Genomic DNA, 27,789 nt, shown 5'->3' with positions numbered 1-27,789 from the left:
CACCTCAAAGCTTCTCTAGCTTTCTCCTCTCTTTTTTTCTTCTCCCCCAAATACGCAGAAATGAACCCTGTCAGGCAGGAATTGAGTATTTTTCAGTCATCTCCCCTTGTCAAAAAAGAAATTCTAGCCGGGCGGTGGTGGCGCACGCCTTTAATCCCAGCACTTGGGAGGCAGAGCCAGGCGGATCTCTGTGAGTTCAAGGCCAGCCTGGGCTACCAAGTGAGTTCCAGGAAAGGCGCAAAGCTACACAGAGAAACCCTGTCTCGAAAAACCAAAAAAACCAAAAAAAAAAAAAAAAAAAAAAAAAAAAAAGAAATTCTAGATTCAAGAGCTGGAGAGATGGCTGAATGGTCAAGAGCACAGACTGCTCTTCCAGAGGACCTGGATTTAATTCCCAGCGCACACAATTCTTTTTTTTTTTTTTTTTTTTTTAAGGAACACTAAGCATTAATGCTGGGAAATGTTTTATCAAATTCAAAAACTTGCCAGGAGTGCATGCCTTTAGTCCCATATTTGGGAAATAGAGGTAGGTGGACCTCTGTGAGTTCAAGGCCAACTTGGTCTACTTAGTAAGTTCAAGGCCAACCAAGGTTACATGGTGAAACCCTGTCACAAAATAAACAAATCAATGCAGAATGCAGTGTAAGTCCCTGTGTGCAGCACTCCGAATATTTACAATTGTTCTAAGTTACATTTGGAACTAAGAGAAGTAAATGATTACAGATGATGCTGTCTTCTCTGTCTTCAGCTCTCAGCCCTTCCTCTGCAGGTCCGTCTCCCCGTGGGCATAGATTTGGTATTTCTTGCCATGTTTGCATCTGTTCTGTTCCCACCTGAGCATCCCAAAAGTGTATTTACACCTGTGCTTGTTGTCCAGGATTATCTGTGTATGCCATAGAACTTTATGTGACCACAAGGAAATCAGTTAAGTTAGACATTATCAGCCATGGTGACATGCTCTGAACAATGGCATGATTAAGCAATTTCACTGTTCAAATTTAAACTTAAACTAAGCTAAAACATTATCAGGCATTGTAATCTTCTGGGGTAGAAATGTAGACCTCCCTTTAGCCCCATATTTTCATAGAGGGACTTTACATAGTCTCGATGGCAACTTGAACTTCTGATGTCACATTGCCCTCGTATTTTAGCTATGTGTGTTCCTGCTTCATTCCTCCCAGACTATAAACATGTAGAGGTCAGGGAATTCATACCATGTGCTCTTTTGTACAAACAGTATTACTCTATTCTACTCAGTCACATTCTCACTGATCAGAATTATCATGGAGAGCTTGGCTACAGAGTATTTTGCTATGAATTGGCTTCATGGGGAAGAAATACTTCAAACAGAGGCCTTGGTAAAAAAAATTTATTAGAAAAAGGTCACCAGACACTCACATGGTCAAAGTTAACCAGTGACAGCACACCCAAAGGAGGACAAGGACAGAGCATGCCAGTCAGTGCGAAGAGGAGCCTTGGCTTAGCACTTTTGCTTGTGTTGCCCAAGGCTAAAGAGAGGCCAGGGGAAGAGGGTCATCTGTAGCTAGGGAGCTGTCCTGAAGCAAATTAGCAATGGCAGATTTCAGTTCATCTTTGTTCCTGAAAGCATGGATGTTGTGAGTCGGTCACAGCACTGTGTCGTGTGGAAAAGATTTGGGTCCTACAACAAACCGTTGTACGTTGTACGTTTCGTAAGAAACACCACATTCTGACCACCAGCTGGGCTAAAGAGCAGACTCAGGGACCTCGTTCCTTAGAAATGTAAGCTAAGACGTGTGTGTGTGTGTGTGTGTGTGTGTGTGTGTGTGTGTGTGTGTCTGTGTGTCTGTGTGTGTGTGTGTGTGTGTGTGTGTGTGTAACTCCAGCATTCAGGTGGCTGAGGCAGGAGGATCCCTGCATATTTCTAGCCATTGTCAGCTATATAGTAAGGTCCAGGCCATCAGGGGGTACATAGTGAGATCAGATCCCCAGAAGACAAAAGAAAAGAGAAAAAGAAGAAGGAGAAGGAAGGTGTGGAGGGTTACGCCTGGGAGACCAGTGATACTGGTGTAGCGAAGGGGAAACTGAGGCAAGCAATACTAACGTTTGGAAGTGTGGTTGGAAGGCCCCAAGGGAGGCAAGGAGGAGTCAAGCTGTAACCTAAGAATGTGAACTATGCTACCTCTGCCCTTGGCAACATCTGGAACTGATACAGATATGATAGGATGAAAGGGTAGATTATCAAACCTACTTTTAAAGAGCAACAACTTCTGCAAAATGGTTTTTGTTTTTTGGGGGTTCTTTTTTTTTTTTTTTTTTTTTTTTTTTGAGACAGGGTTTCTCTGTGTAGCTTTGGAGCCTGTCCTGGAACTCATTTGTAGACCAGGCTGGCCTTGAACTCACAGAGATCTGCCTGCCTCTGCCTCCCTAGTGCTGGGATTAAAGGCGTGCGCCACCACCGTGCGGCTGTATAAAATGTTTTACATTGCTATAGATTTAAATTTATTATAAATTTAAAGTTAGTTTTGTTATACTGTATGTATATTTCTACTCTTGTTTAAGGTATTATGTTTGTATAGCTCATTTGAAATTGTAATGTAGGGGTTGGAGAAATGGCTCAGCAATTAAGAGCACTGGCTGCTCTTCCAGAGGTCCTGAGTTCAATTCCAAGTACCCACATGGTGGCTCACAACCATCTATAATGAGATCTGGTTCTCTCTTCTGGTGTCCCTGAAGATAGGTCCCTCGTATACATCAAATAAATAAATAAATATTAAAAAAAGAAATTGTAATGTATAAATACAGATTAATAGTCATCTATGATAATCACAATTATAGTCATGTTAGTTAAGTTTTCTAGGTATACATAGATATATTTCAATTAGATAGATTATCTTCAAATACTTCAAAGACCTAAAGAATATGGTATTTAAAATATTTTAAAAAGTTAGACTTTTCTGGACAATGTGACATGTCTGCCCCTGGCAGCACCAATTACTTTAAGGAAGATTATGGGCATTGAAGAAACTCCATATGGAGTTTATCTTCTTCTTGGCAAAAATAGCCATTTGGGCAAGAAACTGCTCTTGCCTGGACTGCTTGACAAAATGTTGTATCAACTGGACATGCAGGACCCATAGGAAGGTGACCACTGAACTTTGCAAGGTGAAATGGTCCTTCAGGTGCCTGCTTTGCAGAGAAGACTGCCAGATATTCTACAGGACAAAGAGAAAAGTGACTGAGAGACTCTAGGCCTGTGGGCTGAAGATGGATGCCCCAACATTGCAGATGAACTTTGGGTGATTATCCAGGCAGCCAGCTGTCTCTGTCATTCTAGATTTTTGGAAGTTGCTTACAATGCTCTTCTTGTTTACTTAGGTAATATTATATCCTTCTGAGGTCTTTGATGTAGTTAAAGACTAGATAGTTACAATTATAATTTTCCTTGGTTATGATAAAATATAAATTAGATATGAAACTTTAAACTCACAAATATAAGATAGAATATTTTCTTTAATTTTGCCAAATACAAATAGACTAGCTATTATAACTGTAATTCTTGCTTGATAACTGTTTTGTTATATGTAATTTTACTATGTTAAAGTTAAAATCTTCCTTTTTGATTAGACAGAAAAGGGGAAGTGCTATGGGATGTCTTTCTGTATGCTGTGAATGTGTTGCTCTGATTAGTTAATAAATAAAATGCTGATTGGCCAGTAGCCAGACAGGAAGTATAGGCTGGGCAAGCAAATGAGAAGAAGGCTGGGAAGAGGAAGGGCTGAGTCAGGAGTCGCCAGTCAGACACAGAGGAAGTAAGATGACAAGGCAGAACTGAGAAAAGGTACCAAGCCACACGGGCTAAACATAGATAAGAATTATGGGTTAATTTAAATGTAAGAGCTAATCAGTAATAAGCCTGAGCTAATGGCCGAGCACTTATAATTAATATAAACCTCTGTGTGCTTACTTGGGGGACAGGAGTGGGACACAGGAAAACTTCCAACTACATGGAACAGATGATAACATTGTGTTAAAGACTCAAGACACATCTCAAGAGGCTACAGGTCCCTTTTATGGAATTTTTCTTCATCTTCTAAAACACACCTAGCCATTGATGTACAGTCCCTCTCCTCAGCTATAACAGAAGTTTCCCCACAAAAGAACTTTTACTGCCTTGTAATATTCACTCGTATGACATGTGAGTTCCTGCCTTCCCCACACTCTTTAGAACACCAATTTGGAAATCTTTGAGCCTGTGTCTCCTGCAGCTACTAAGATGGCAGATAAGGTGCATTTATTTACAGAGCTCCCGAGCTGAAGAGTCCTGAAGTTGAAAGCCGTGCAATGAATTGACTACTAATCATCTCCGGGCAGGCAAGACGCTCCATAGACCACAAAATGATGGTCAATGTGACTTTCTCATTATCAGCTTCAGAGATGAGGGTTGTCAGCACCATGCCCTTAAATATGAATTGTTGGCCAAGTGGTGATTGCACACACCTTTAATCTCAGCACTCAGGAGGCAGAGGAAGGTGGATCTCTCTGAGTTCGAGGCCAGCCTGGTCTATGGAGTGAGTTCCAGGACAGCCAGGGCTACACAGAAAAACCCTTTCTCAAAAGGCAAATATATATAAATTGTCAAAAGGCTGCTTGTGAAGGTCACACTTCCTACCTGGCATAAAGACTCAGAAAATGCTGGTCACTGAGAGAGGGCCTCAGAAAATGTCCCTGTCCTTTGAGAATCAGATCAGCTATGATCGGCTTTAAACTTTGTTTTCAGACATCAGTTTCTTTTCTACAGTGGGATCAGATAGTCTAATAGCCCTACCTTTGAAATGCTTAGATGGAAGGAGGTTGAAGCCCAAAGCAGCTTCCTTGAAGGAGTTGGGGATTATTAATCCACCAGGATCCATGACTATGAGGCCTTTCTGAATATGGACCTTAATTACACTTCTGGTGCTCCCAGTTTCCTGTATGATCTATTAGCAGCAAGGCAAAATGGTCCCCAACTCTGTTTTCTGGAGTTTGGTGGGAAGGTGGGAAATTGCATTTTCAAGACATTCTCTGCTGCTAGCCCCAACTGTGAGGGCAGGGAATCTAGCCTGGAGTAGGTATGGAAGCCTGTGACAAGGTGAATGTTAGCTTCCTGGAAATACAGGTCTTGAGGTCACCTCAGAACCTCTCACAGAAGATTCCCACAGAGGAAGTCACCTCTTCTATCATGTGTCCATAGTCTGCATATATGACACCTCAAAACCTGCCCCCACAGTCACACACTTCCTCCAACTTGGCCACACCTACTCCAACGAAGTCACACCTCCTAATAGTGCCACTCCCTATGAGCTTATGGGGCCAGTTACATTCAAACCACCACATGGAGACTCATGCTAGTGATCTCCAGACTAGGGAGGCTGAGAAAGGAGGATTGTGAGTTCAAGGCTAGGCTGGGCTACAGAACAAGATCTTGTTTCTAAACAAAACAATGAAAACACAAAAATGTGTCCTAACCAGATGGAACAAATTGGAATTGAGTAAAACTTTATTTTGAAGTGTTACTTAATTCAAATCAGCTTTTTGTTGTCTAGGTATTGATAGATATTTAAAGAACTTCAATTTGTGTGTGTGTGAGAGAGACACAGTCTTACTATGTAGCTCTGCCTAGCCTGGAGCCTGCTACACATACCAAGCTGAACTCACAGTGACCTGCCCATTTGCCTCTTGAGTGCCGGGATTAAAGGTGTGAGCCACCACACCTGGAAAATTCCATTTAAAAAAAACAAAAATCAAAAAGTCACTCTAGTCATAAATGTTGGGCCCAGTACTGTGACTTTTTATGACATCACAAAGCAGTCACTCTCCTACTGGATGTCTGCGCCGTTGGTGACTCTTCCCATTGCTGAACACTTTTCCTGCATTTTTTTCTCTTTATGTGCTGTTTCTGTTCATTACAGATCTTGCCAAAGGGAAGATTCATTATAGGAGGATTCAAATGACTTCTCCTAGAATTACAATACATTATACTTCACATGAACTTGGGGCTGGAGAGATGGTTCACCTGTTAAGAGCACACCGGTTGCTCTTCCAGAAGACCCAGTTTCAGGGATCCAGTGCCCTCTTCTGGCCTCTGAAGGCACCAGAAACACAGGTGGTGCCCTGATGTACAGGCAGGCAAAACACCCACACATATAAAATAAAATCGTCTTGTAATAAAACAAAAAACTGAAAAAATAATGAATATGAATTTGTGAAATCTATTTCCATTAAAAATATTTTGCTACTTACCTTCTACAAGTCCTATTTGAGAGAGGGAGTATGGTAGTTACCTTTCTTTTTGCTGTTACTGAAAGGTTTTTGCACCCCAATAGACCTCTCTGGCGATGCAGCAATCCAAATCAAACCAAATCAGACTGAATTAGAAAAAGCCCTGGTTTAATGGGTAAAGGGTTCCTGGGTGATTTCCCCAGCCCTGCAGAGAGGAGACCGGGAGCAGAGACCAGAAAACCACGTGTCTGTTTTCTGGGATGCAGCTTAAATACCCTGTGGGAGTGGCCTTGAGCATCTCTGGGGGAGGAGCCGTGTTTGGGGAAAGAGATGGGGGAGGGGAGTTGAGGTGGATCTTCCACCAGAACATCCCATACTCTTTGAGTATATGGATGCCAGGGTGCCAGGGGCTGAGGTGGAGCACCAGAACAGTTACCAAATACCCAAAAACAAGCAACCTAAGGAAGAAGGGTTTATTTGTGCTTACATTTGGAGGGGACACAGTCCATCCTAGGGCGAAGGCTTGATGCTCACTCTATGTCCATAGTCACAAAACAGAAACAAGTCCCAACACTCGGTGTACTGTCTCCCTCTTACTCAGTCTTGGACACTGAGCGTGCCCTTCCTATCTAGTTAAACCTTCCTAGAAAGACCTCATAGCCACACCCAGAGGTGTGGTCCTGTGGTGACTCTAAATATGGTCAAGTTGACAAGATTCGCAGTCACAAGGGACAAATTCTTTCTCAAGAGAAGATAATGGGGTTGAATGGGTGGTTCAGTGGTGCAGCTTTCCGGTGTCCAGAGGGCTGCTCACAACCATCTATAACTCCAGTCCTAGAGGATCAGATGCCCCCTTTGGACTCTTCTGGCACTGCACACTTGTGCTGCACAGATACATGCAAGCAAAGCATCCATACACTTCAAATAAGAAAATACTTAACTTTAAAAAAAAAATTAAGAGAGAGATGAGCTGGGGACATAGCTCAGTGGCAGAGCACTCACCTCGAATGTCCAAGGTCTTGAGTTCCAGACCCAGCTCCATAAGAGAGATGAGTAACAGGACTCACCACATTGTAAATGTAGGGGTACAGCATTGTCTCTGAACCCTAAGGGATGTGGAGTCTGGATGTCCACCTACTCAGATGTTTTATATTGGAGCCTGAGGCATGTCCAGTGAGCTCAAGGCATGTCCAGTACACCTTGAGGCCAGGGAGTGGGCATGGAGGTCTGAGGGCACCCCAGAACATCTCACACAGAAGTTCTCACTCGGGGAGGCACCTCTTCTACCATTTCTTCATAATCTCTTTAATTAAACCAAAGTGCAAGCTCTGTTCTCCACACTTGCCTTGGGCAGCAGGTTTCCAGAGCTTCCAGGGCCATTGTTTGCTCTGAGTTCAGGCTTCTGCGCACCTACATTGTCTCTGGATTGCTGGGTCCTGGCCGGCAGCCAAGCTATTGTTTTCTTCCATAGCCTGCAGGGACTGCCTACAGACTTGTCTGTCTCAAGGACCCCATTTTTGGATAATGACTGTACCCTTCTCACACTAATAGAGGCAGGGCAGTTTACATATTCTCCATCACTCTGAGTATGTGGTTCCCACATCCTTAAGGACACACACACACACACACACACACACACACACACACACACACACACCACTGCCACCCAGTTTCAAGCAGCAAGCATTCATTCATGTACCAGGCACTGGTAGATACAAAGGAGGGAAGGTGGATCAAGTTCAGTTCTCGCCCGGGAAGCTCCCAGGCTGTCAAGAAGCCCGGCTGCAGCACACACCTCCACACCCTGTTTCAGAGGGAGTCTAAGGGGCTGCCAGAGCTGGAGAGGCCACCACAGGGAGGAACATGAACGGGCCTGGGAACTGAGTCACAAGAAAGGCGAGGGGGCTGCAGGACCCCACGGCAGTCACTTCCAGGGGTTTTGCTCACATTGTGCTTTGCTGGATGTGGGACACACTGGGCCAGCCAGCAGCATACTATGGGGAGGGAACTGCACACCTGAGCAGTGGGGACTTTAGAGATAGGATTTACTTCCATACAGAACTGACCTAGAAAACATTTTATTCCCAGAGCCAAAATGCAGTAGCATTAAAGAATGATTCAGTGGGTGGAGAGATGCTCAGTGGTTAAGAGCACTTGCTGCTCTTGCAGAGGATCCAGGTTTTTTTTTTTTTTTTTTTGTGACAGGGTAGCTCTGGCTGTCCTGGAACTTGCTCTGTAGAACAGGCTGGCCTTGAACTCACAGAGATCTGCCTGCTCACACAAGCAAGCACTTTTACTGAGTGCAAGCATTTTTACTGAGCCGCACTCCATCACCCCTCTTCTGACCATACCTGTTCACAGTCCACAGAGAATTCTGCTTTGCTTTTTCTCTTTTTAAGCTCATTTTATGAGGTTCCTCCATTTCATAACCAAGTTGAGTGATAGCCCATGAGTATACCCTTGTGTGCTACCTCACAAACAAAGCCTCCCTCCTTACACAGGCGCTCACTCCCCTTGAGCACTGCCCCCATGCCTACAATCAGGCTGAGCCCCACAGGAAGCCTTTTCATCCCAGCTGGGAGTTTGCTGGGCTGCTGGTGCAGGCGCCAGTGACTCACTGGACCTGAAAAAGTCAAGGTGACCTTGGCTTTAGAACTCCTCAGCTTTGGGTCACATCTAAGGAAAGCATTTGACATGAGAGAGAAGTCCAGCTGTTCTGTTCCCCTGTCTCCTTGATGCCTTCCAACCCAAGAGCGGTGAAGAAAGTCTAGAGTGAAGTTCCAGATTCAGCTTGTTAAAATAGCAGAGACTTCCTGAGATCCTAGGGGACTCAAGTCCCCTGAGGTATTTTGTCATAGTGGCTAAGCTCTAACCAACACCCTGCTATTGCCGACTCTCAATGTGTACCTCTAGTCTGCTCCTGCCTCCCAAATCTCAAACTCACAGGACAATTATGTTTCCACTTGAGGGTTTGACAGCCTCTCCAACAGCAAGCTACATACCTGAAATCTTCTCACTCTCATTATCCAAGCAAGTCCTGCATGCCCCTTCAAAAGGATGCCTCGACTGATGCAAGATGCCGTGTGGAGGAAACGCTAAAGCATGCTTACAGAAGGGCTGGTGAGATGGCTCAGCCAGTAACGACCCCCACTGCCACCCTGACGATATGAATTCGATCACTAAAGCCTCCACAAAAACGTAAGAAAACATTCTTAGTTATATGCTTTTTAAACCCTGTACAGTTGTGTGTATGTAGTGGTGGGGGGGGGCGCAGAGAGGGATGGTAGCCTCTTTACTTCTCAGTCTCTCGGCCACCAGGCCAAGAGGCAGTAATGGCGACAGAAAGCCTTGTACATGGCCCATGAGCATGAACAGAGACAGCCCTTCAGCAGACAGACTTCGGGGAATCAGCTCAACTTAATTCGAGAGTATAAGGAATTCATAGGATTGGGGAGCCAGGGGACAAACCCTAATTTGCATTAAGTGGCAAGCTCCTATCACAAGGCTTTGTATGTGGCAGTAGGGTCCTATCAAAATGGCTAGGGCACTTGCCTAATTACCATGTGGGTCACCAAGGGAAGAGCATTTGCAGGTAACTGTGTCAAGGGTCACCCTTGAGATAAGTCAGGCATCCTGGACCTAGAGACATCCTCCAGACAAGGGCAGGTAGAGAGCAGGAAGCTTTGCTGGGGAGGGAGGGAGTTTCCATATTGCCGAGCTTAGAGAAAGCTGCCAGGCTATGGTAGATTGCGACCTCTACCAGCCATCAATGTCTTCTAACGTGTGTGTGTGTGTGTGTGTGTGTGTGTGTGTGTGTGTGTGTGTGTACCACAGCACTCATGTGGAGATCACAGGACAACTTGGACAACTTGTGGGAGTTAGTTCTCCCTTCCTCCATGTGGTTTCTGGAGCTTGAACCCTGGTTGTCAGGGTTGGTGGCCTTTGCCTGCTGAACCTCTTGAGGGCCTGAGTTATAAAAGGGCAACTATTAGAAATGAGGGGTAAGAAGGCAGAGAGGAAAAGTATAAGTGACTATGGGCTGGGGAGATAGTCTCAGTCTAGAGACAGTTTGCCCGGCAAACATGAGGACCTGATGTAAAAGGCTGGAACCTAGAACCCATGTAAAAAGCTGGAACCTAGAACCCATGTAAAAGGCTGGAACCTAGAACCCATGTAAAAAGCTGGAACCTAGAGCCCATGTAAAAAGCTGGCTGGGGTGGTTCGCGCCTGTAATGTCAGCATTGGGAAGGCAGAGATTGATGCCCGGGGCCCACTGGCCAGCCAGTCTGGCCTACTTGACTACTCCAGGCCAGTGACTCTCCCTCAAAAAAATGGGGTGGATGGCATCTAAGAATGATACCCAACCCCACACAGGAACACATAGACACTTGCACACATATGCCTGCATGTATACACACACACACAAAGAAAAGTGTGAGTAACCCATCAGCATTCCTAGCCACTCCCCCAGCTACATGACCTCAAACGCGCTGTCCAGTAGCCAGACAAGATGCTTAGTCATCCTAGGTAGGGCCTTATGTCCTACGTAATCCGTGCGCTTCGTGATCACGTAATTTATGCACATGCTTGGCGTAGCTATGTAAGCCCACATGCACATGTGTGGGGGGCTGGGGGAGTTACCTCTAAAAGCAGGTTCCACCTATTCATTCCATTCTATAGGCTTATGCACACCCCCTCTCTATTCCCTTAATAAACTCCTATATGGGTTTCGTTGTACCTCTTGGCTTTTCTCGAACGGTAAGCAGCACTGCTTAATAAATATCCCCCCTCCTGCCCCCCAAAAAAGAGTACAGGTAATTATTTCAAGAAGTTACCCTGGCTCTGGAGCAAGAATCTTATTATTTGATGCCAAAGGCAATAACAAGAGGGTACCTGAAAAAAAATAGTCGAGGCCTGAGGACAAAACTACAGCTTCACTCTGCACAGGGAAGAGGCAGCCAGCAAACGTTCATTGACAACGGCTTTGCCCGGCACCAATACAGAGAGGAGCTGCAGCCAGGACAAGATGCTGTGGCCAGCTCGGGAACTGGAGCTTTCATCCCACACCACTCTGCCCACTGTCTCCCACCCCCAGGAGGCGGTTGGTTCTGTGAAGCCCCCCTGCTGCGCCCTGGCCAACGTCTGGAGCAGAGGCTCCACAGGTTTCCCGTTGTTATTTCTGAGGCAGCATGTCCTCCATGGGCAGAGGCAAAGGGCTCTCCTCGGGGCTGAAGCATTCTTCATCCTCATGACTGATGACACAGACAGCTTCCTCCCTTTTTTCATTGCTTCCTCCCTCTCCTTCCCGCTGTTTTCATTCCTAGCCACTTCCCAGCTCCCTGAGCATGCATGCCCTGTCCAGCAGTCAGGCCAAAGCTTCGTCACTTCAGGGCCCTAGGTCCTATGTAATCCTTTTGCCACGTGGTCACGTAATCTCTGCGCATGCGTGGCATAGCTACCTGAGTCCATATGCGCGTGCGCGAGGTGACTAATGAAAGCAGGCTCCACTCGCTCCCCGACCTTCTCTCCCCACTTTTCGTTTCCCTTAGGCCTACCCACGTTCACTCCCTTTTTTCCCTCCCTAATAAAACTCTTACAGTGGGTTCTGTTGTACCTCGCGTTTTCTCTCACCTGGTAAATAGCGCCGCAAATAAATAACACCCACCCCTCTGATATTTCATGTAGCCAAGGCTGGCCTTCAACTCCCTGTGTAGTCCAGGATGACTCTCCACTACTAATCCTGATCCTCCTGCCTCGTCTCCCAAGCGCTGGGGTTTCAGGTATGGGCCACCACACTGCCTGAGAATTGCTCCCTGTGTGTACTGTGTATTAGTCTGCCGGCAGTGATGTAATAGGATACCATAGACTGGATGGCTTACAAGACAGACTAATGTGCTCACAGTTCTGGAGGCTGGAAACCCAGGATCGAGGTGGTGGCAAGTTGGCTTCTGACAGGGTCATCTACTTCACTTACAAAGGGCCACCTTCTGTGTTCTCACCTGCTCCTTCCTCTCTGCTCACTGGCCCCTGAAAACACTTCCTCTTCTTGTAAGGACATTAGCCATCAGGCTCTGCCCTTATGAGACTTCATTTAATCTTAATTAACTCCTTAAACAGCTTCAACATTTAAATTAGTGGTGGGTTGGGACACATAATTCAGTAGTTGTCTTTGTCTGATTCTCCTTGCTTTATGATGACGTATACCCCAAATAAATGAAATATAAATACAATTATAAATTGTAAATTGAACATATGGTAAGTAAAAATGGGATGGGTTCAATACTCCTTACCTACCCAACATCCTAGCTAAACAACGTGCACCACAGAGGACTGGTTTTTCCTCAGGATTGTCAGCCGACTGGGAAAGTCTATGGCCACTACCCAGAACCAGGGAAAATATTATATACCACATATTTCTATCCTGGGGGGGAATCAAAATTCAAAATTTGAGTTCCAATTTCTACTGAATGTGTATTATATTCAGCTCATTGGGATATGAACCAGCCATTACAGCTGAGGACCACCTGCCTAGTTCTTCTTGAAAATGCCTAGAAATCCCTTTCCTCTTTTTAAAAACTGTTGGTTTGGAGCTGGAGAGATGACTCTGTGGTTAAGAGCACTTGTTCTTGCTAAGGACCCAGGTTCAATTCCCAGCACTTACATGGTGGCTAACAACTGTCTGTAACTCCAGTTCCAGGGAATCTGATGCCCTCTTCTGGCCTCTAAAAGCACTTCATGCATGTGATGGTACACAGACATACCTGCAGATAGAATACCCACACATACTAAATTTTTTTTAAATGTTGATTTATATAGGAGTTCTCTGTATGTTATGATAATTCTGCATGTTATATGTTCTAAAGGTATATTTTCACCTTTTCCAAGTTTGTTGTATGATGTTTCATGTTCTTTATTAGGTCTTTTAATGATTTAACGTTTTTTATTTCTTTTGAGACAGGGTATCACTATGTAGACCAGTGGGCCCCAACCCCTCAATCTTCCTGCCTCAGCTTCCCAGGCTAAGTAGAAGACATTTTATTTACTAAAGTTGGTAGTTTTCTTTTCACTTGAATGTTTATGGTCTTGTTTAGTAGATTCTATTGTCCTGAAGTCACAAAAATATTCTGTATATTCTTGTAAATTTTAAAGTTGATCTGTGTCTTATCCAGTGTTCTATTGCTGTGAGGGACATCATCACTATGGCAACTCCTATAAAGGAAATATTTAATAGGACTGGCTTACCGTGCAGAGGTTTAGTCCATTGTCATCACAGTGGGGAGCATGGAGGCTTGCAGGCAGACATCGTGCTGGAGAAGTAGCTGAGAGTTCTAAATCTGGATCTGCAGGCAGCAGGAAGAGAGCCAAGCCCACCCCCAATGGCACACTTCCTCCAACAAGGCCACACCTCCTAATGCTTTCAAACAGTGCCCCTCCCCGGTGACCAAGTATTCAAATCTAAGAGCTTATGGGGGCCATTCTTATTCAAACCACCATATCTGCTACATTCGAGTCCTTGGTTCTGTCCAAAACTGTTTTTGTGTGTGCTGCGTGGTCAGGATCCTTCCCTCTGCTGCGACTTGGGCACTGTCTATTGAATGGCTCTTCTTACTGCCCTACAGGTCACTGCTGTCAGAATCATACTCATGGAACTCTGTCTCAGTCTCTTCGGGCTTTTCTCTCCCTTCCCCACTACCACACAGTTTGGGAATTCCTTGTGTGTATTTTCCAGCTCATTGGTTCTCTCTCTAGCTGTGGCCAGTGTGCTGCTAAACCCTGGTGAAACACTAAAACAAATTATGCAAGAAGTAACTAACACACAAAATCTGAGAACTAACTGGATGTTTTGGTAGAAAAAAAAATGACTGCTAATTATTTTATATGTGATGAGATAATTGTATTGCGTATTTTCTTAAAAGGTCTTATTTTTGTAGAAACATATACTGAAATATTTTTGAGTAAAATGATATAACTTCTGGGATTTTTTTTTAGAAATTAAAGTGGTTGGCTTGGTAGGTAAATGTACTCTCCAAGCAAGCCTGGCAACCTAGGGTTGATTTCTGGAACTAAAGGTAGAAGAACAGAACCAATCCATGACATTGCCTCTGACCTCCACACATGCACCATATTGGATGTGTGCCCTCCAGTCACACACACACACACACACACACACACACACACACACACACACACACACACAGATAATAAATTTAATAAAATAAATCAAAATGATTGAAGAGATCAATTAGATAAAGTTGACCATGAATTGAATAATGATTTGAAGCTACACTATGTTAACATTGTGAGGGTTTTTTTTTTGTTTTTTGTTTTTGTTTTTTGTTTGTATTTGAAATTTTCCAGTGTAAAACTAAAATTCAAACACAAATTAAAATAAAACCAAAACAGCAGCCACAGAAAACTAATTACTGTTTCTAACCTTTAGTATCATGGTTTTGGTCTCAGAAAGCTTCTAGGTGGAAGGTCCATTAAGACAAACTTGGTTCTCTTGTATTGCTTTAGCGATCTGTCAGCTGCCTCTTCCTAAATGTATGAGACAGGCTCAACTTTTTCAAATTCTAATGCTTGCTATATTACCCAGGCTGGCCCTGACCTGAGAACTCCTGAGCTCAAGTGATCCTCCTGCCTCAGCTCCTTGGGCTGAGTCCATGCCACCATGCCCAGATGAGACACATTTACTTATGTTTAGTATCTGCAGTAGTTGCCAATCTGTTTCTCTTGGCTCATTCAGACAGGATTATTTGTACATGTGTTCAGTGAGTTGCTTTTAATTGCGATTCCATGTTCTTGAGGTTTTATCTGTGGCTTGGCATTCCTGCAGAGAAAGTTCACACAGCTTCTGCCAGGCAGACAGAAGCATCCAGAACCACTTTAAACATGTTTAGCTTTTACTTTTTGTGTTAACTTGAGTTCTTTTAAAAAAGATTTGTATTTCCATGTCTGTATAAATGTCTGCCACGTATGTGTGGGTCCCCTGGAGCTGGAGTTACAGGCGACTGTGAACTGCCTGACATGGGAACTGAACTTGGGTCCCTTGGAGGGACAGTCAGCACTCTTGACTCCTGCACCCCCTCCTAGGCCCTGTAAATTCTTGTTCTGAGCGTACACACAGAGGCCCCTGGTTAGGAATTTTGATCTCTTCAGCCTCCAGGGACAGCACATGAACCCCCATCCGCTTTAGGTCTCTGCTCTGTCAGTGTTCGGTTTCACTCCAGGTTGCTACTAAGTACCCAGCTCTGTGCAGGAGAGTCATACATGGCAGTGGGGTGGAGGATGTGTCTTCCATTCTGTCCAGGCTTCCTCAGTTGCTGATCTTCAACCCAAAGACTGCCTTTTTTTTTTTTTTTTGAGATTTTTATTTTTATGTGTGTGTTTGTTTTGCCTGAATGTACATCTGTGCACCATGTGTGCTGTTCCCACAGAGGCCAGAAGAGGATATTGGCCCCCTCTGGGACTGGAGTTACAGTTGTGAGCTGCCATGTGGGTGCTGGGAATTGAACCCGGTTCCTCTGGGAGAGCAGTCAGTGCTCCTAACCACTATGCCGTCTCTGCAGCCCCAAAGACTGAGTCCTGATGCCCACACTTTAGGCTCCTGGAACTCTGCCTCCCGCTGGTTTTCTCCTGTTGGGTAGCGTTGTCTTTTGGGGGTGGGGGTGGGGGTCTCTTGTCAGCTCAATCATGTGTTGAAAGGCGGTGTGACTCCCTATTCCAGTCTCCGGACAGGATCCTCAGGTGCTGTTTCTTGTTGAAGGCCTGGTATGACATCCCGACACAACAATTCACCAGCAAGGTAGTCTAGTTTTCCCTAGACAGCACAGCATATCATCATCATTCAGATTCATGTGACAGATTGCTCAGGAACTAATGATTAAGAAAATAGCATCTTGGGGGCTGGAGTGGTGTCTGCTCTTGCAGAAGAACCAGTTTGGTTCCCAGCACCCACGTCAGGCAGTTGACGCTGCCTGTAACTCCAGCTCTCTAGGGAGCTGATGCCCTCTTCTGGTCTCTGAGGGTCCCCCTCTTACACAGGTATAAATAAAAATAAATCTAAAAATGAGGGAAAATGACATGTACTTGAAATTCTCTGGAAATTCTTGTTTTCCTAACACAGTTCAGATCTGAGAACCACCCTAGGTCACAGAGGGGCAAACTCTCTGTAAAGGGTCAGACAGTGAATATCCTTAGGTGTCGAAGGCCCTCTCATCCGCCCTCAGAACCACACAGCTGTGCTGCGGAAGGAGAAGCAGCAGCAGATGAGCACCAGATGAGCACCGAGGCACACCTATTTGGAGGTGTAGGGAGGCAGATAGGAAAAGATCTCAGATCCGCTGAGCCCATGAGTTTAAGGCTGGCCCAGGTAACACAGTGAGGTCTTATCTGGAGGAGGAGGGAGGGGGAAAGGAGAGGGAAGGGGGGAAGGAAGAAGGGGAGGAGGGGGAGGGGAAGAAGAAGAGAAGAAAGGGGAGGAGGGGAGGGGAGAGAGAATAGTAAATCTTTACTATGGTTACTGAACTCTGCATTTCACATAATTGTTCTCCATCATCCTGACACTGTTTCCTCTCCTTGCCTCCTCTGTCTCCTTTTTTTTTCTGTGCTGGCAAGGAACCACACAGCCGACCTCGACTCTCCATTTTCTCCCCTAACCATTTACAAGTATAAAAACTATACTTTGCTTATGGGCAGGAGGGTGGCTTTGGCAGGGAAACTGGAATCTGCCTGATGTAGAAGAGCCTCTTGGAGTCCCTGTGGAGAAAGTTAACTATCTTCACTTTCCACAATAGAGCACCAGAACCTAGGTGGCCTCCTCCTCCTCCTCCTCCTCCTCCTCCTCCTCCTCCTCCTCCTCCTCCTCCTCCTCTCCTCCATTTGATAGATGGGGGCAAAGATGGAGGGACAGGCTTCTGGGTCCCTTGCTAGTGACAATATGAAGTCAGGCTGGAGCACAGGCCTTTCCACGACAGCCCTATCTACTTTCCAGCTCTCTTTCAACTCCAAGCCAGATTTTACAATTATCTCCACAGCTACAGAACCCTCCTGCACATGCTCATCAACAGCTCCTCTCTTTTAAGGAGAGCAGAATTTATTTCATACAAACATTCAATGTAAGGACTCATTCAGCTCAAGTTCTGACGTTCGTGCTGTTCACATCTGTGCAGCTGTACTGAACAGTGCCGATGCATTGTGAGTGTAAGAGGCATTTTGATTAGTCCAGTGATGGGAGATGCTCAGGGAAGTTAGGCACAGACCAAGAATTGACTAAGTACTAAAACCACGTACGTTACTGTTCTACTGCTGTGAAGAGACACCATGACCATGGCATCTCTCATAAAAGAAAGCATTTAATTGGAGCCTCAATTGCAGTTTCAGAGGGTTAGTTCATGATCACCATGGCAGGAAGCATGGCAGCGGGGAAGCATGGGGCCGAGAGCTTACATCTGATCCACAGGCAGACAGGCAAAAAGAGTGAGGTTGGGCCTGGCATTGACCCCTCCCCCCATGACACACCTCCTCCAAGGCCACACCTCCTATTCTTTTCCAAACAGTTCCACCAACTGGGGACCAAGCATTTGAGCCTATGAGGACCATTCTCATTCAAACCACCATAGGCTCATAGAAGGGCTCTAAGGCAATTTTCACTCTAGAATCATGAGAATAAAGGGATGGCTACTGGAGTATAAACAGAAGCTGCCCTTGCAGGTGAAGCAAAGGCCAGTAAATCTGGCCAGGCCCCAGGTCAGTGAAGTCGCTGCAGAGATTGCCTGCCCAGTGACATACTATGCTGCCCAGTGACATACTATGCTGCCCAGTGACATACTATGCTGTCCAGTGACAGACTATGCTGCCCAGTGACAGACTATGCTGGTCTGGATCTAAGCTCCACAAACTCAATCCCTATATCTCTTATCATTTCTTGGTTCTCTCCTAGACCCAAAGCCACCCTAGCATTCAATAAAAGTGATTAAGTGATCAAAATCAGTCTTAAAGGGGTGATCCTTGAATGTGAACCCTTGGAATAGGTGCCTTTTCAGGGTACCTATCTCAGCAGCATTGAAAGCATTCTTTAACAACAACAATAAAACCCTTCAAAAGATTACCCTCCCCTCCCCACAACCAGGGTCCAACCCCAAGGAGGTCACCTTCATCCTCTGGATGACTGTCCATTCATCTGCTCTTTGTCACTTGAGCTTAAGAGTTTTGTGCATTCTGGTTATGACGAGTACTTTGAATGCACCCTGCAAACATCATGGAAATTGAACCCCAGGAAACCAATATTTATGAATGACTCGGAGGTGATCAGGATGTAGACATTTATAAAAGCCCTAGGAATAAGAGATTCCTGGAATAACTTGCTACCTACACACTCACTTTCCTCGGGAAGTTCCAATTCTCAGCCAACATCAATTAAGCCATCCCACTGTCTCTTAGGCTGTTTTCTCCATCTGGCAGAGGATGCCCTTAGAAGTTAAATGACTTCTCGTCAGGATCACTTGGAAGACAGAAAGCGACGCAATCTACAGTTCCAGACCTCTTTCCTGCTATTTGTTAGATTAAAATTTGGTTAGATGGAGCTAGATAATGGCGCAGACCCGTGGCCTTGGTGACTGTTAAGAATTTGCTGTTCTCTGCTGCCCCCTGTTGATGGAGAAAGAGAGAGCAGATTCCAAGCCTAATCTTGCTCTAGTCCCAGAACCAGCAATGTAAAGATCCTCTGTTGACTTCTTAGAAATCCAAATCATAGAGTCCCACCTTCACAAGACTGCCTTAGAAGCCCTGGGGTGGGTGGAGGGTGGCTCGGCAGTGTATCGATTCTGCCGCAACCTGAAATTGCTGTTCTGTTTTAGGTACTAATGATCTGGCTCTTTAGTCATTAAAAAAAAAAAAAAAAAAGCCTCTCCACACTGCTTCTGTCCTCGGGCTCAACATGCAGTAGGTAACATTAGGCCGTATCAAGAGTGAGACCAAGGTTGGATAAAGCACAGGGACAAATAGCCAAACGAATGGAAACACATGAACTATGAACCAATGGCTGAGGGGTCACCAACTGGATCAGGCCCTCTGAATGGGTGAGACAGTTGATTGGCTTGATCTGTTTGGGAGGCATCCAGGCAGTGGGACCGGGTCCTGTGCTCATTGCATGAGTTGGCTGTTTGAAACCTGGGGCTTATGCAGGATCGCTTGGCTCGGCCTGGGAGGAGGGGACTGGACCTACCTGGACTGAGTCTACCAGGTTGATCTCAGTCCGCAGGGAAGGCTTTGCCCTGGAGGAGGTGGGAATGGGGGGTGGGCTGGGGGGAAGGTGAGGAGGGCGGGAGGGGGGAGAACAAGGGAATCCGTGGCTGATATGTAGAACTGAATTGTATTGCAGAAGAAAAAAAAAAAGAGTGCCTTTACCTTCATATTTTTTCCATTGGTGGGAGTTAAGCCTCGGGCCACCTGCATGCTAGGCAACCGCCCCACAACCACCCACGCCTCTCACCTGCTCTGTCTGCATTCATTCTTGTCGATGGCTCTGTAGCAGCCCTGGGAGGTAAGTTCGAGAGGGACAGCATACTCATCTGACAGCTGAGACAGAGGTGGGAAAGGCTCTAGAGTGTCACGGCACTAGGTCACTTGGCTTTAAGTGCCAGGGTTGGGTTCAGATCCAAGGCTTCTGCATGGATGTCCATGCCCAGGACTTCTTCAAGCGCTCTGCAGCAAGGTTCCTTTGTTGTGGGGCTGTCCTGCAGGTTTCAGGGTATCCAGCAGCATCTCTGGGCTCTCCCCACTAGATGCCAGTAGCACCCCACCCTAGTTGTGACAACCACAAATCTCTCCAAACACTGCCAAGCACTCCCCGGCTGAGAATCCCTGCCTTGCAGCCATCACATAACTGGGTGGCCAGCAATCTTTGCATTCTTTGGAGGCAATTTCCAAACAAAAAGCTGCTTTTTGCTTCTAGGCCATCTAGGGTCCAAAATACCAGACTGAATGTTGGTTCCCCACAATGCCTCAAAATTAACGGTTATTCTATAATACCATCTAGTATTTGGGGGTGTATCCAGATTTATCCAGTTGTCCCTAAACTATTGTTCGTGGCCTTTTCCCACCCCCATTAAGGTAGATCCAGTCTGGACTCTTGGATCGTACTTGTTGCTGTTAAGTCTCTGCTGGTGTAGCAGAGACAATGTCTCGTGGGTCCAGTGCGGCCCACCACATGCTTTTGAAACAGGCTTCTGCTGGAAGATAGCTGTGCTCATTCAATGGTGCACCATCCCTGGTTCCTTTTTTTTTAAAAAAAGATTTATTTATTTATTATATATGTATGCCTGCAGGCCAGAAAAGGGCACCAGATCTCATTACAGATGGTTGTGAGCCACCATGTGGTTGCTGGAAATTGAACTCAGGACCTCTGGAAGAGCAGCCAGTGCTCTTAACCTCTGAGCCATCTCTCCAGCTCCCCCATCCCTGGTTCTTATGCTACTGGTAACTTCTCATGCTAGCTGAGTAACTTCGAAAGAAACTATAGCTCCACAAAGGCTAAAATATTTGCAAACTTCATAGAAAAAGTTCATCAGCTTGTAAACTAGACCTTTCTCATTATTTTTATTTTTATTTTTTTTTCAGGTTTTTCGAGACAGGGTTTCTCTGTGTAGCTTTGCGCCTTTCCTGGAACTCACTCTGTAGCCCAGGCTGGCCCCTAACTCACAGAGATCTGCCTGCCTCTGCCTCCCAAGTGCTGAGATTAAAGGCGTGCGCCACCACCGCCCAGCTTTCATTATTTTTAATATGATGTTGACTGTTCAGAATCAAAGACAAAAAGCCTCTTCTTCATCAGAAAACCTACCTTATTTAATTGAATTTCTTTTTCTGTGTTGGAAATCGAACCCAGGGCCTTTGTGCATGTCAGGCAACCACTCTGCTGCTGCACTGCATTCCGGCCCCAAACTCTTATATTTTGATTATAAACATTTATACATTAAGTTTTTAAATTAAAACTTCATGATACACACACAGTTTTTGAGACAGGGTTCCATGTAGCTCTGGCTAGCCTCAAACTCACTATGCATGTGAGGCTGGCTTTGAACTCCTGGTCCTCCTGCTTCTCTCAAGTGCTGGGATTAAAGGCACGAATCATGATACCCAGCTCTTAAAACAGAAAATATTGGGGCTGGAGACATGTCTCAGAGGTTAAGAGCCTTGGTTGTTCTTGCAGAGGACCCCGTTCAGATCCCAGCACACACATGGTGGCTCAGAACCATCCTTAACTCCAGTTTCACACCCTCCTCCTCTGACTTTCATAAACACCAGGCACACATGTACACATACATGCACGAAGGCAAACACTCATACACAGAAAATAAATCTTAAAAAATTATGAGATTATTGCATCTTGGGTGGCATGAAAGGACTTTTTATGTGCTAAAATCATAAATGTAATTGAAAAGCGAACGATGCATTAGAAAAATAATAACAAGGGCCCATCTCTTCCCATATTTTATTTTTTCAGGAAGGAGAAAAAAGACTGTTATGTCTAACATATGGCACAGGATTTTATTTACAAATAGAGGTGAGATCCTGGATTATTTCCTGTACGATTTTTCACACAGAAACGGGTAGGAAAAGAAGTGGCCTCCCTTAGAAAGCCATAGCACACGATTCCACATATAGCACAGGACTCCACATCTGTGGACCAGCATGTACCAAGAGCCAGATGTGCACAAAAGAGCATCAACTCTCATGTAAGACCAAGTCCCAGCATCATGGTTGGTGTACAGAAACACTAAATAAATGTTCTCGGCTAAATGAATGGATGAGTATGTCATTCAACTAGACAGGAAAAGTTTTCACCCTGATAGAATAATCACGTCAGCTTATTAGACTGTCTTTTTAATGAGTATAACAGGCACACACACCATACAAAAAGCTTGTTTTATCGTTCTGCCAGGAGCTCAGGCGGTTCAGTGAGTGGGGATACAGTTAGATGGAGCCTGGTCTTGAGGTCAGGACTAGCTGCGTTCATGCACATGGTTATGTGGAAGGTGGAGAGGCATGTAGTCTCCTCTCCCAGTTAACCTAGGACCTTCAGGAGTCTTCCCCGACTTCTCCCTTACTCTTCAGACACAGTGTATCCATCCTATTAACAGTATAAAAGCCACGACACAAATGGGAGGAAACACTAAGTCATTTCATCCCTTCTCTAAAATGCCATATTAACTAACCTCCCTAAACCACGATACATATTTTACAATAATCCCCCGGAAACGCGTTACCAGTCACATGCTTCTGCGCAGCTCACGCAAACACACTGGAGTAGGTTCCCGGTCAGAAATCAGGCTGGAGACTTAGGGCATGCCTGGCTTGCTCTGGAGCAGCGGATCCTTCTCTCGGTTCCCCCGGAAGAACGGGGCTTTTGCGTGGCTGAGGAACACACTCAGGCTTTTGCCTTTGCCCATCTTCCTCGGGCAGTTTCCTATAGACTGGTATGCCTTGTGTTTTCTGAAAACAATGTGTTGGACAGGATTTTTAAAAACATCTTCAGCTGAACTAAATTTCTTTCTACAGTGTTTTTCATGCCAGGTGCAAAAGGGCTAACCATCCAACTCAGGCTGTCCCTCACGGAGCTCCAGCATCTTAAGGAGTACAGCTATTTTCTCTTCAAGCAAGAAGTGCCCACTTTGAGATTTTGTTAAATATTACGTGGACACAATTTTGTCAAGTTACTGCCATCTGGCAGCACCTTCAGGATTAAAACAAACAAATCCAAAACCACAGTAAAATTAATAGGTCCCAGTTTGGTATTCATGGTTCAATGGGTGAGTTTCTTCTCATACACAAAATATTTACATTGGAAAAAAGAAAATGGCATGTTCGTATGGAAGAATGCTACTCGCGTTTGACTATCTCTACAGAGATGTACAGTGCTAAAATCAGAAACTTACTTGTAGAGCAGGATGGTAACCATGGTGACAAACACGGCCAGGCAGCCGATGGAGATCAAGGTAGCATTCACCATCCTCAGAGCGGAGGCTGGGTCTTAAGGCAGAAGGAGAACCACGTGAGTTGCATTCCGTTGGAGGCCATCTGCTTGTGAGGCCGTTGCCTACGGAGGGGAGCTATTTCAGAAGACACTGCCGCATCTGGGCATTGGGTCCCCTTTCCCATTAAACGATACATAGACTGTGGTCGAGAGTAAGTGGACAGGCATGGATAAACGTCACAGTCTGGGGACACCCTCTCAGACACTGCCCAGCTGTTGGCATCTGGGTGCTGAGAGGCTCTTATGCTCCACTGTGCTGGCCTCTGGCCTCATCTCATGCTACGGGCCTCCCCCTGTGCTAAAAACCCTGGAATTCTGTGAAACCACCACGGCCCCTGCTGGGACCTCCCTTCCCTGTTCACCTCAGGTTTCCTCAGTTCTGGTGCTATCCCAGCATTCCTAAGGGCACCAGTCAGCCCTTCTCTGTCACTAGCCTGCCTGCCTCTGCCTCGGCCTGGATCACATTGCGTCATGATTTCTTTCCATCTCTCTCCTGTGAGGACCACAAAGGCAGGGACTTCGTCTTCTCTCTCCTCTGTAACCAGCAAACCAGCCAGTTCTGTCTCCACCCCAAGCATATCCAGTTATTTCAGCTGCCTCCACCTGCTCTGCCACTCCATCCCATCCACCAGGCCCTCCTGGGAGTCCTCTTCATTGATTCAGCCTACTCTTACAATCGGCTCTCCACCATGTGCACGTACGTCTGGTGGAATACTGCCTTAACTAGGCAAAGGTGTGTTACATTTGTTTATGCTGTGGAATAGTGCTGTAACTGTGCAAAGGTGTGTTACATTTGTTTATGCTGCATTTGTTTAATTATGTAAAGATGTGTTGCTGTTTCTCCTTGCCTGCCTAAGGCACCTGATTCATCTAATAAAAGGTCAGTAGCTAGGCAGGCGAGGGATAGGCAGGGCTGGTGTGCAAACAGAATAAACAGGAGGAGAAATCTAGGCTTGAGAAGAATAAGAGAAAGAAAAGAGAAAGAGGGAAAAAAAGAGGGAGACACCCGGGGCCAGAAAGCAGGCATCCGCCAGCCAGCCAGCCACTGGAGGAAGCAGGAAAGTAAAACATGCAGAAAGGTAAAAAGCCCCGAGGCAAAGGTAGATAAGGAGAAACTGGTTAATGTAAGTTAAAGAAGAAGAAGAAGAAGAAGAAGAAGAAGAAGAAGAAGAAGAAGAAGAAGAAGAAAAGCTAGCCATAAATGAGCCTAGGCCAGGTCGAGCATTCATAACTAATAAAAAATCTCCATGTCATGATTTGGGAGCTGGTTGGTGGCCCAAAAGAAAAATGGTACATGCACGTGAGATCTTCTTACCTGCCAAGGTCTCACCCTTGTTTACAGAATGAAGCTTCCATGACCCTAACGGCGGCCTACATGTGCTTTCACTGTTTAAATTTAGGTCTTAGTCAAGGAGGTCCTTCACAAGATGGCACCACTGAACAGCAAGACTTGCCCCCACACCTGACCTAGGGTGCTAACCACTGCTCTACCTCCCACTCAAGCCCACTCCTCTCCCTCCTCTGTCCTGGTTTGTTTTCCTCCAATTGCCATCTTGTTCATTTGTTTACTGCCTGTGTTAATTTAGGGCTGAGAGGTGTTCTGAGTTCTGACCTAACTGATAAGTGCATAGGTGAGTAAATGACCACCTCTTATGAGAATATTTTGTAAAAAACAAAACAAAACAAAACACAAAAAACAAGGGGCCTGGAGAGATGGCCCAATGCTTAAGAGCACTAACTGCTCTTCCAGAGGACCCGGGTTCAATACCCAGCACCTACAAGGCTACAAACAGTAACTCCAGTTCCAAGGGGATCTGCTGCCCTCTTCTGGACTTTGCAGGCACTGCACCAGTGTGGTACACAGAGGCATAGATAGGCAAAACACACACACACACACACACACACACACACACACACACACACACACGAGATAAATCTTTAAAACAAAATGGCTGAGTTTCAGCCAATTACAAGCAGCCTAATTTACTGACTCTGGGCCTCAATGAGGAAGCAGTCCGCAATGGCAGTCCCTAGGCTTGACAGCCTGTGCAGGGTGCTGTTCAACCGGGGCCTCCTTTGGGCTCTTCTGATTCCGGTGCCGCTCAGTCTGTGAAACTGAAATGGTCTAAATATTTTCCTATGACATGTTACTACTGCTCAGGAAACCACGGGTCTTCCTCGTTTTGTTCTTTAGTGTAGACTTCTATTCTGTGCAGAGATCTGCGCTGGACATCGAAGGGCACAGCTGAATGACTATCAATAAAAAGAATTTCAGCTAAATTTTAAACTATGAGTATTTCTGAAATTCTGATCTTGAAATTCAAGTTACCAAGTTAGAAGACTCACTGGATTACAGTTTTTTTCTTCTGACTTTCTTATGTGTGTGTGTGTTTGTGCGCGCGCGTGCGTGTGTGCATGTACATGGTTGTATGTGTGGGTGCAGTTGGGTACATGTGGAGATGAAGGACAACTGCAGATGTTATTCCTCTTTTTGAGACCGGCTTTCTCTTTGGCTTGGAATTTGGCCAAGCATGTTAGACTAGATGGCCCAAGAGCTTCCAGGAGTCCACCGTCTCCACCTCCAACTCTACCTTTGTTGGGATTGTAGGTGAATGTCACCACTCCTGGCTTTTTATGGGGGTTCTGGTGATCTGAACTCTGGTCCTCTTGCTAGCAAGGTAAGCATTTTACCGACTAAAATATCCCCCTAACTCACTCACTATTTCTCTCTCTCTCTCTCTCAGATTTTGCAATGGGGCTATTCCCAAGCGGTCCTTGAACTTGCAACCCTCCTGTATCAACTTCCTGAGTGTTGGGAGTAGGCATGTCCTACCATACGCCCTCAAATTTCTCTCTCTCTCTCTCTCTTTTTTTTCTTATGATGCTGGGGGTGGAACCCAGTGCTTCACGGCCTCACCCATGCCAGGGAAGTACCCTACCACTGTGCTCCACCTTAGTCCCCTTTATTTGATTTTTGATAATGGGTTTAAGTCATATCTAAATTGATTACTCATTAGAACAAAAATCACAGGATGCTAACAGTTAAACCCATAAACCTCGCAGGAGATCAGCGGTTTGCCAGCACAAGGAAACAAAATGGAATAAGCCAAGATTCTTTTCTTTTTGGTTTTTCAAGACAGGGTTTCTCTGTGTATCCCTGGCTGTCCTGGAACTCACTCTGTAGACCAGGCTGGCCTTGAACTCACAGAGATCTGCCTGCCTCTGCCTCCTGAGTGCTGGGATTAAAGGTGTGTACCACCACCGCCGGCAAGCTAAGACTCTAACAGTAATTCTGAAAGACAGAACTGGGGCAGCTGTGACTCCACAGCTCCTGGAGGTCAGGACATTGAAACATCCACAGTCTGGCTGCTTCACTGTATCACTCACTTCCCACAGCTCCTGGAGGTCAGGACACTGAAACATCCACAGCCTGGCTGCTTCACTGTATCGCTCATTCTCTTCCCCAGCTCCCTGGCAGGCTCCAGTGTACCCTGTCCTTAAGAGGCAGGATGCTTTTGCAACCTTGCAACTTTGTTCTTAGGTAGGTTTTAGTTGTTGTTGTTTTTAGACAAAGTCTCACTTACTCTGTAGATTGAATCTCACTCTGTAGATCAGGCTACCTGTGTAGATCTGCCTGCCCCTGCCTCCCAGTGCTGAGATTAAAGATGTGATCCACCACACTCAGCTCTCTCACACTGTAGCCCAGTCTGGCCTTGAACTCATGGTTCTCCTGCCGTGGGTGCCTGAATCCTAGGATCAGAGGTAAGAAACACCAAGCCTGACTCAAGGAGCAGTCTTCTGGGTGAGTGGGTGAGTTGGCTGTACTGTCTCAGGCAACCCTCCCCAGCACTGTGCTAAGTAGATCTGTGGTTGGGTTTTAATGCTAGTTCTTTGTTTTTGAGACAGGGTCTCTCTATGTAGCTCTGGCTGGCTAGAACTCACTCTGTAGACCAGGCTGGCCTGGGACTCATAGGGATGCACCTGTGTCTGCCTCCCGAGTGCTGAGATTAAAGGTATATGCCACCATGTCCAGCTTAATGCCAGTTCCTAAATCCTTATTAACAAGAGTTCAAAGAATCTTGCTGTGAGATAATCATTGCTAGTGAAGCCTTTGAGGGCTTTATTAAGATTGGGTGTATATTTCTGCAGTAGGAAATGCTCATAAATTTATAAACCATTTTATAAATACAAATGATTACCTTTGCCAGGGATAGAGATCAGGGTGCTGGTGAGGGCCAGGCTTGTCTCATCACCCAGAGTGAAGTTCACACAGTACGTGCCAGACCCATTGAAGGCTCTTCTCACAGACAGCAGGCACAGCTCGTCCACAGCCACAGGGCTGCAGACCCTGTTCTGAGCCATCTGGCAGGTGGGGTCAGAAATGATGGTACAAACTTCCGTGGGAGTGCTGTGACATGGGAGCGGGGTGAAGGCACACAGATCACACGAGGGGGAAAAGAAGGCAACGTTTTGGGGGTTATTGAGAGGTTCTGCTGTTTTTTTTTTTTTGTTTGTTT

The 27,789-nt window shown here is 45.7% G+C and overlaps 1 protein-coding gene across 2 annotated transcripts in view; it reads right to left on the bottom strand.

Annotated features, from left to right (window-relative positions):
- Positions 1–21,716: 21,716 nt before the first annotated feature.
- Positions 21,717–27,789, bottom strand: part of Gpnmb (glycoprotein nmb) — a 32,053-nt gene continuing 25,980 nt past the window's right edge. For both annotated transcript variants that reach the window (XM_052721294.1, XM_052721295.1), the window contains 3 exons: positions 27,472–27,680; positions 23,175–23,268; positions 21,717–22,731 (listed from right to left, as the gene is read on the bottom strand). In XM_052721294.1, coding sequence (XP_052577254.1) covers positions 22,578–22,731; positions 23,175–23,268; positions 27,472–27,680 — 457 coding nt within the window. In that variant the 3' untranslated portion in view covers positions 21,717–22,577. The remainder of the gene's footprint in view (positions 22,732–23,174; positions 23,269–27,471; positions 27,681–27,789) is intronic.

The sequence above is a fragment of the Peromyscus californicus genome, unplaced genomic scaffold, assembly GCF_007827085.1.
Source record: "Peromyscus californicus insignis strain IS unplaced genomic scaffold, ASM782708v3 Scaffold_6__1_contigs__length_162567912, whole genome shotgun sequence".
Taxonomy (NCBI): Eukaryota; Metazoa; Chordata; class Mammalia; order Rodentia; family Cricetidae; genus Peromyscus; species Peromyscus californicus.
Note: the sequence above shows the minus strand (reverse complement) of the source record. Positions and strands in the feature narration are given on the sequence as shown.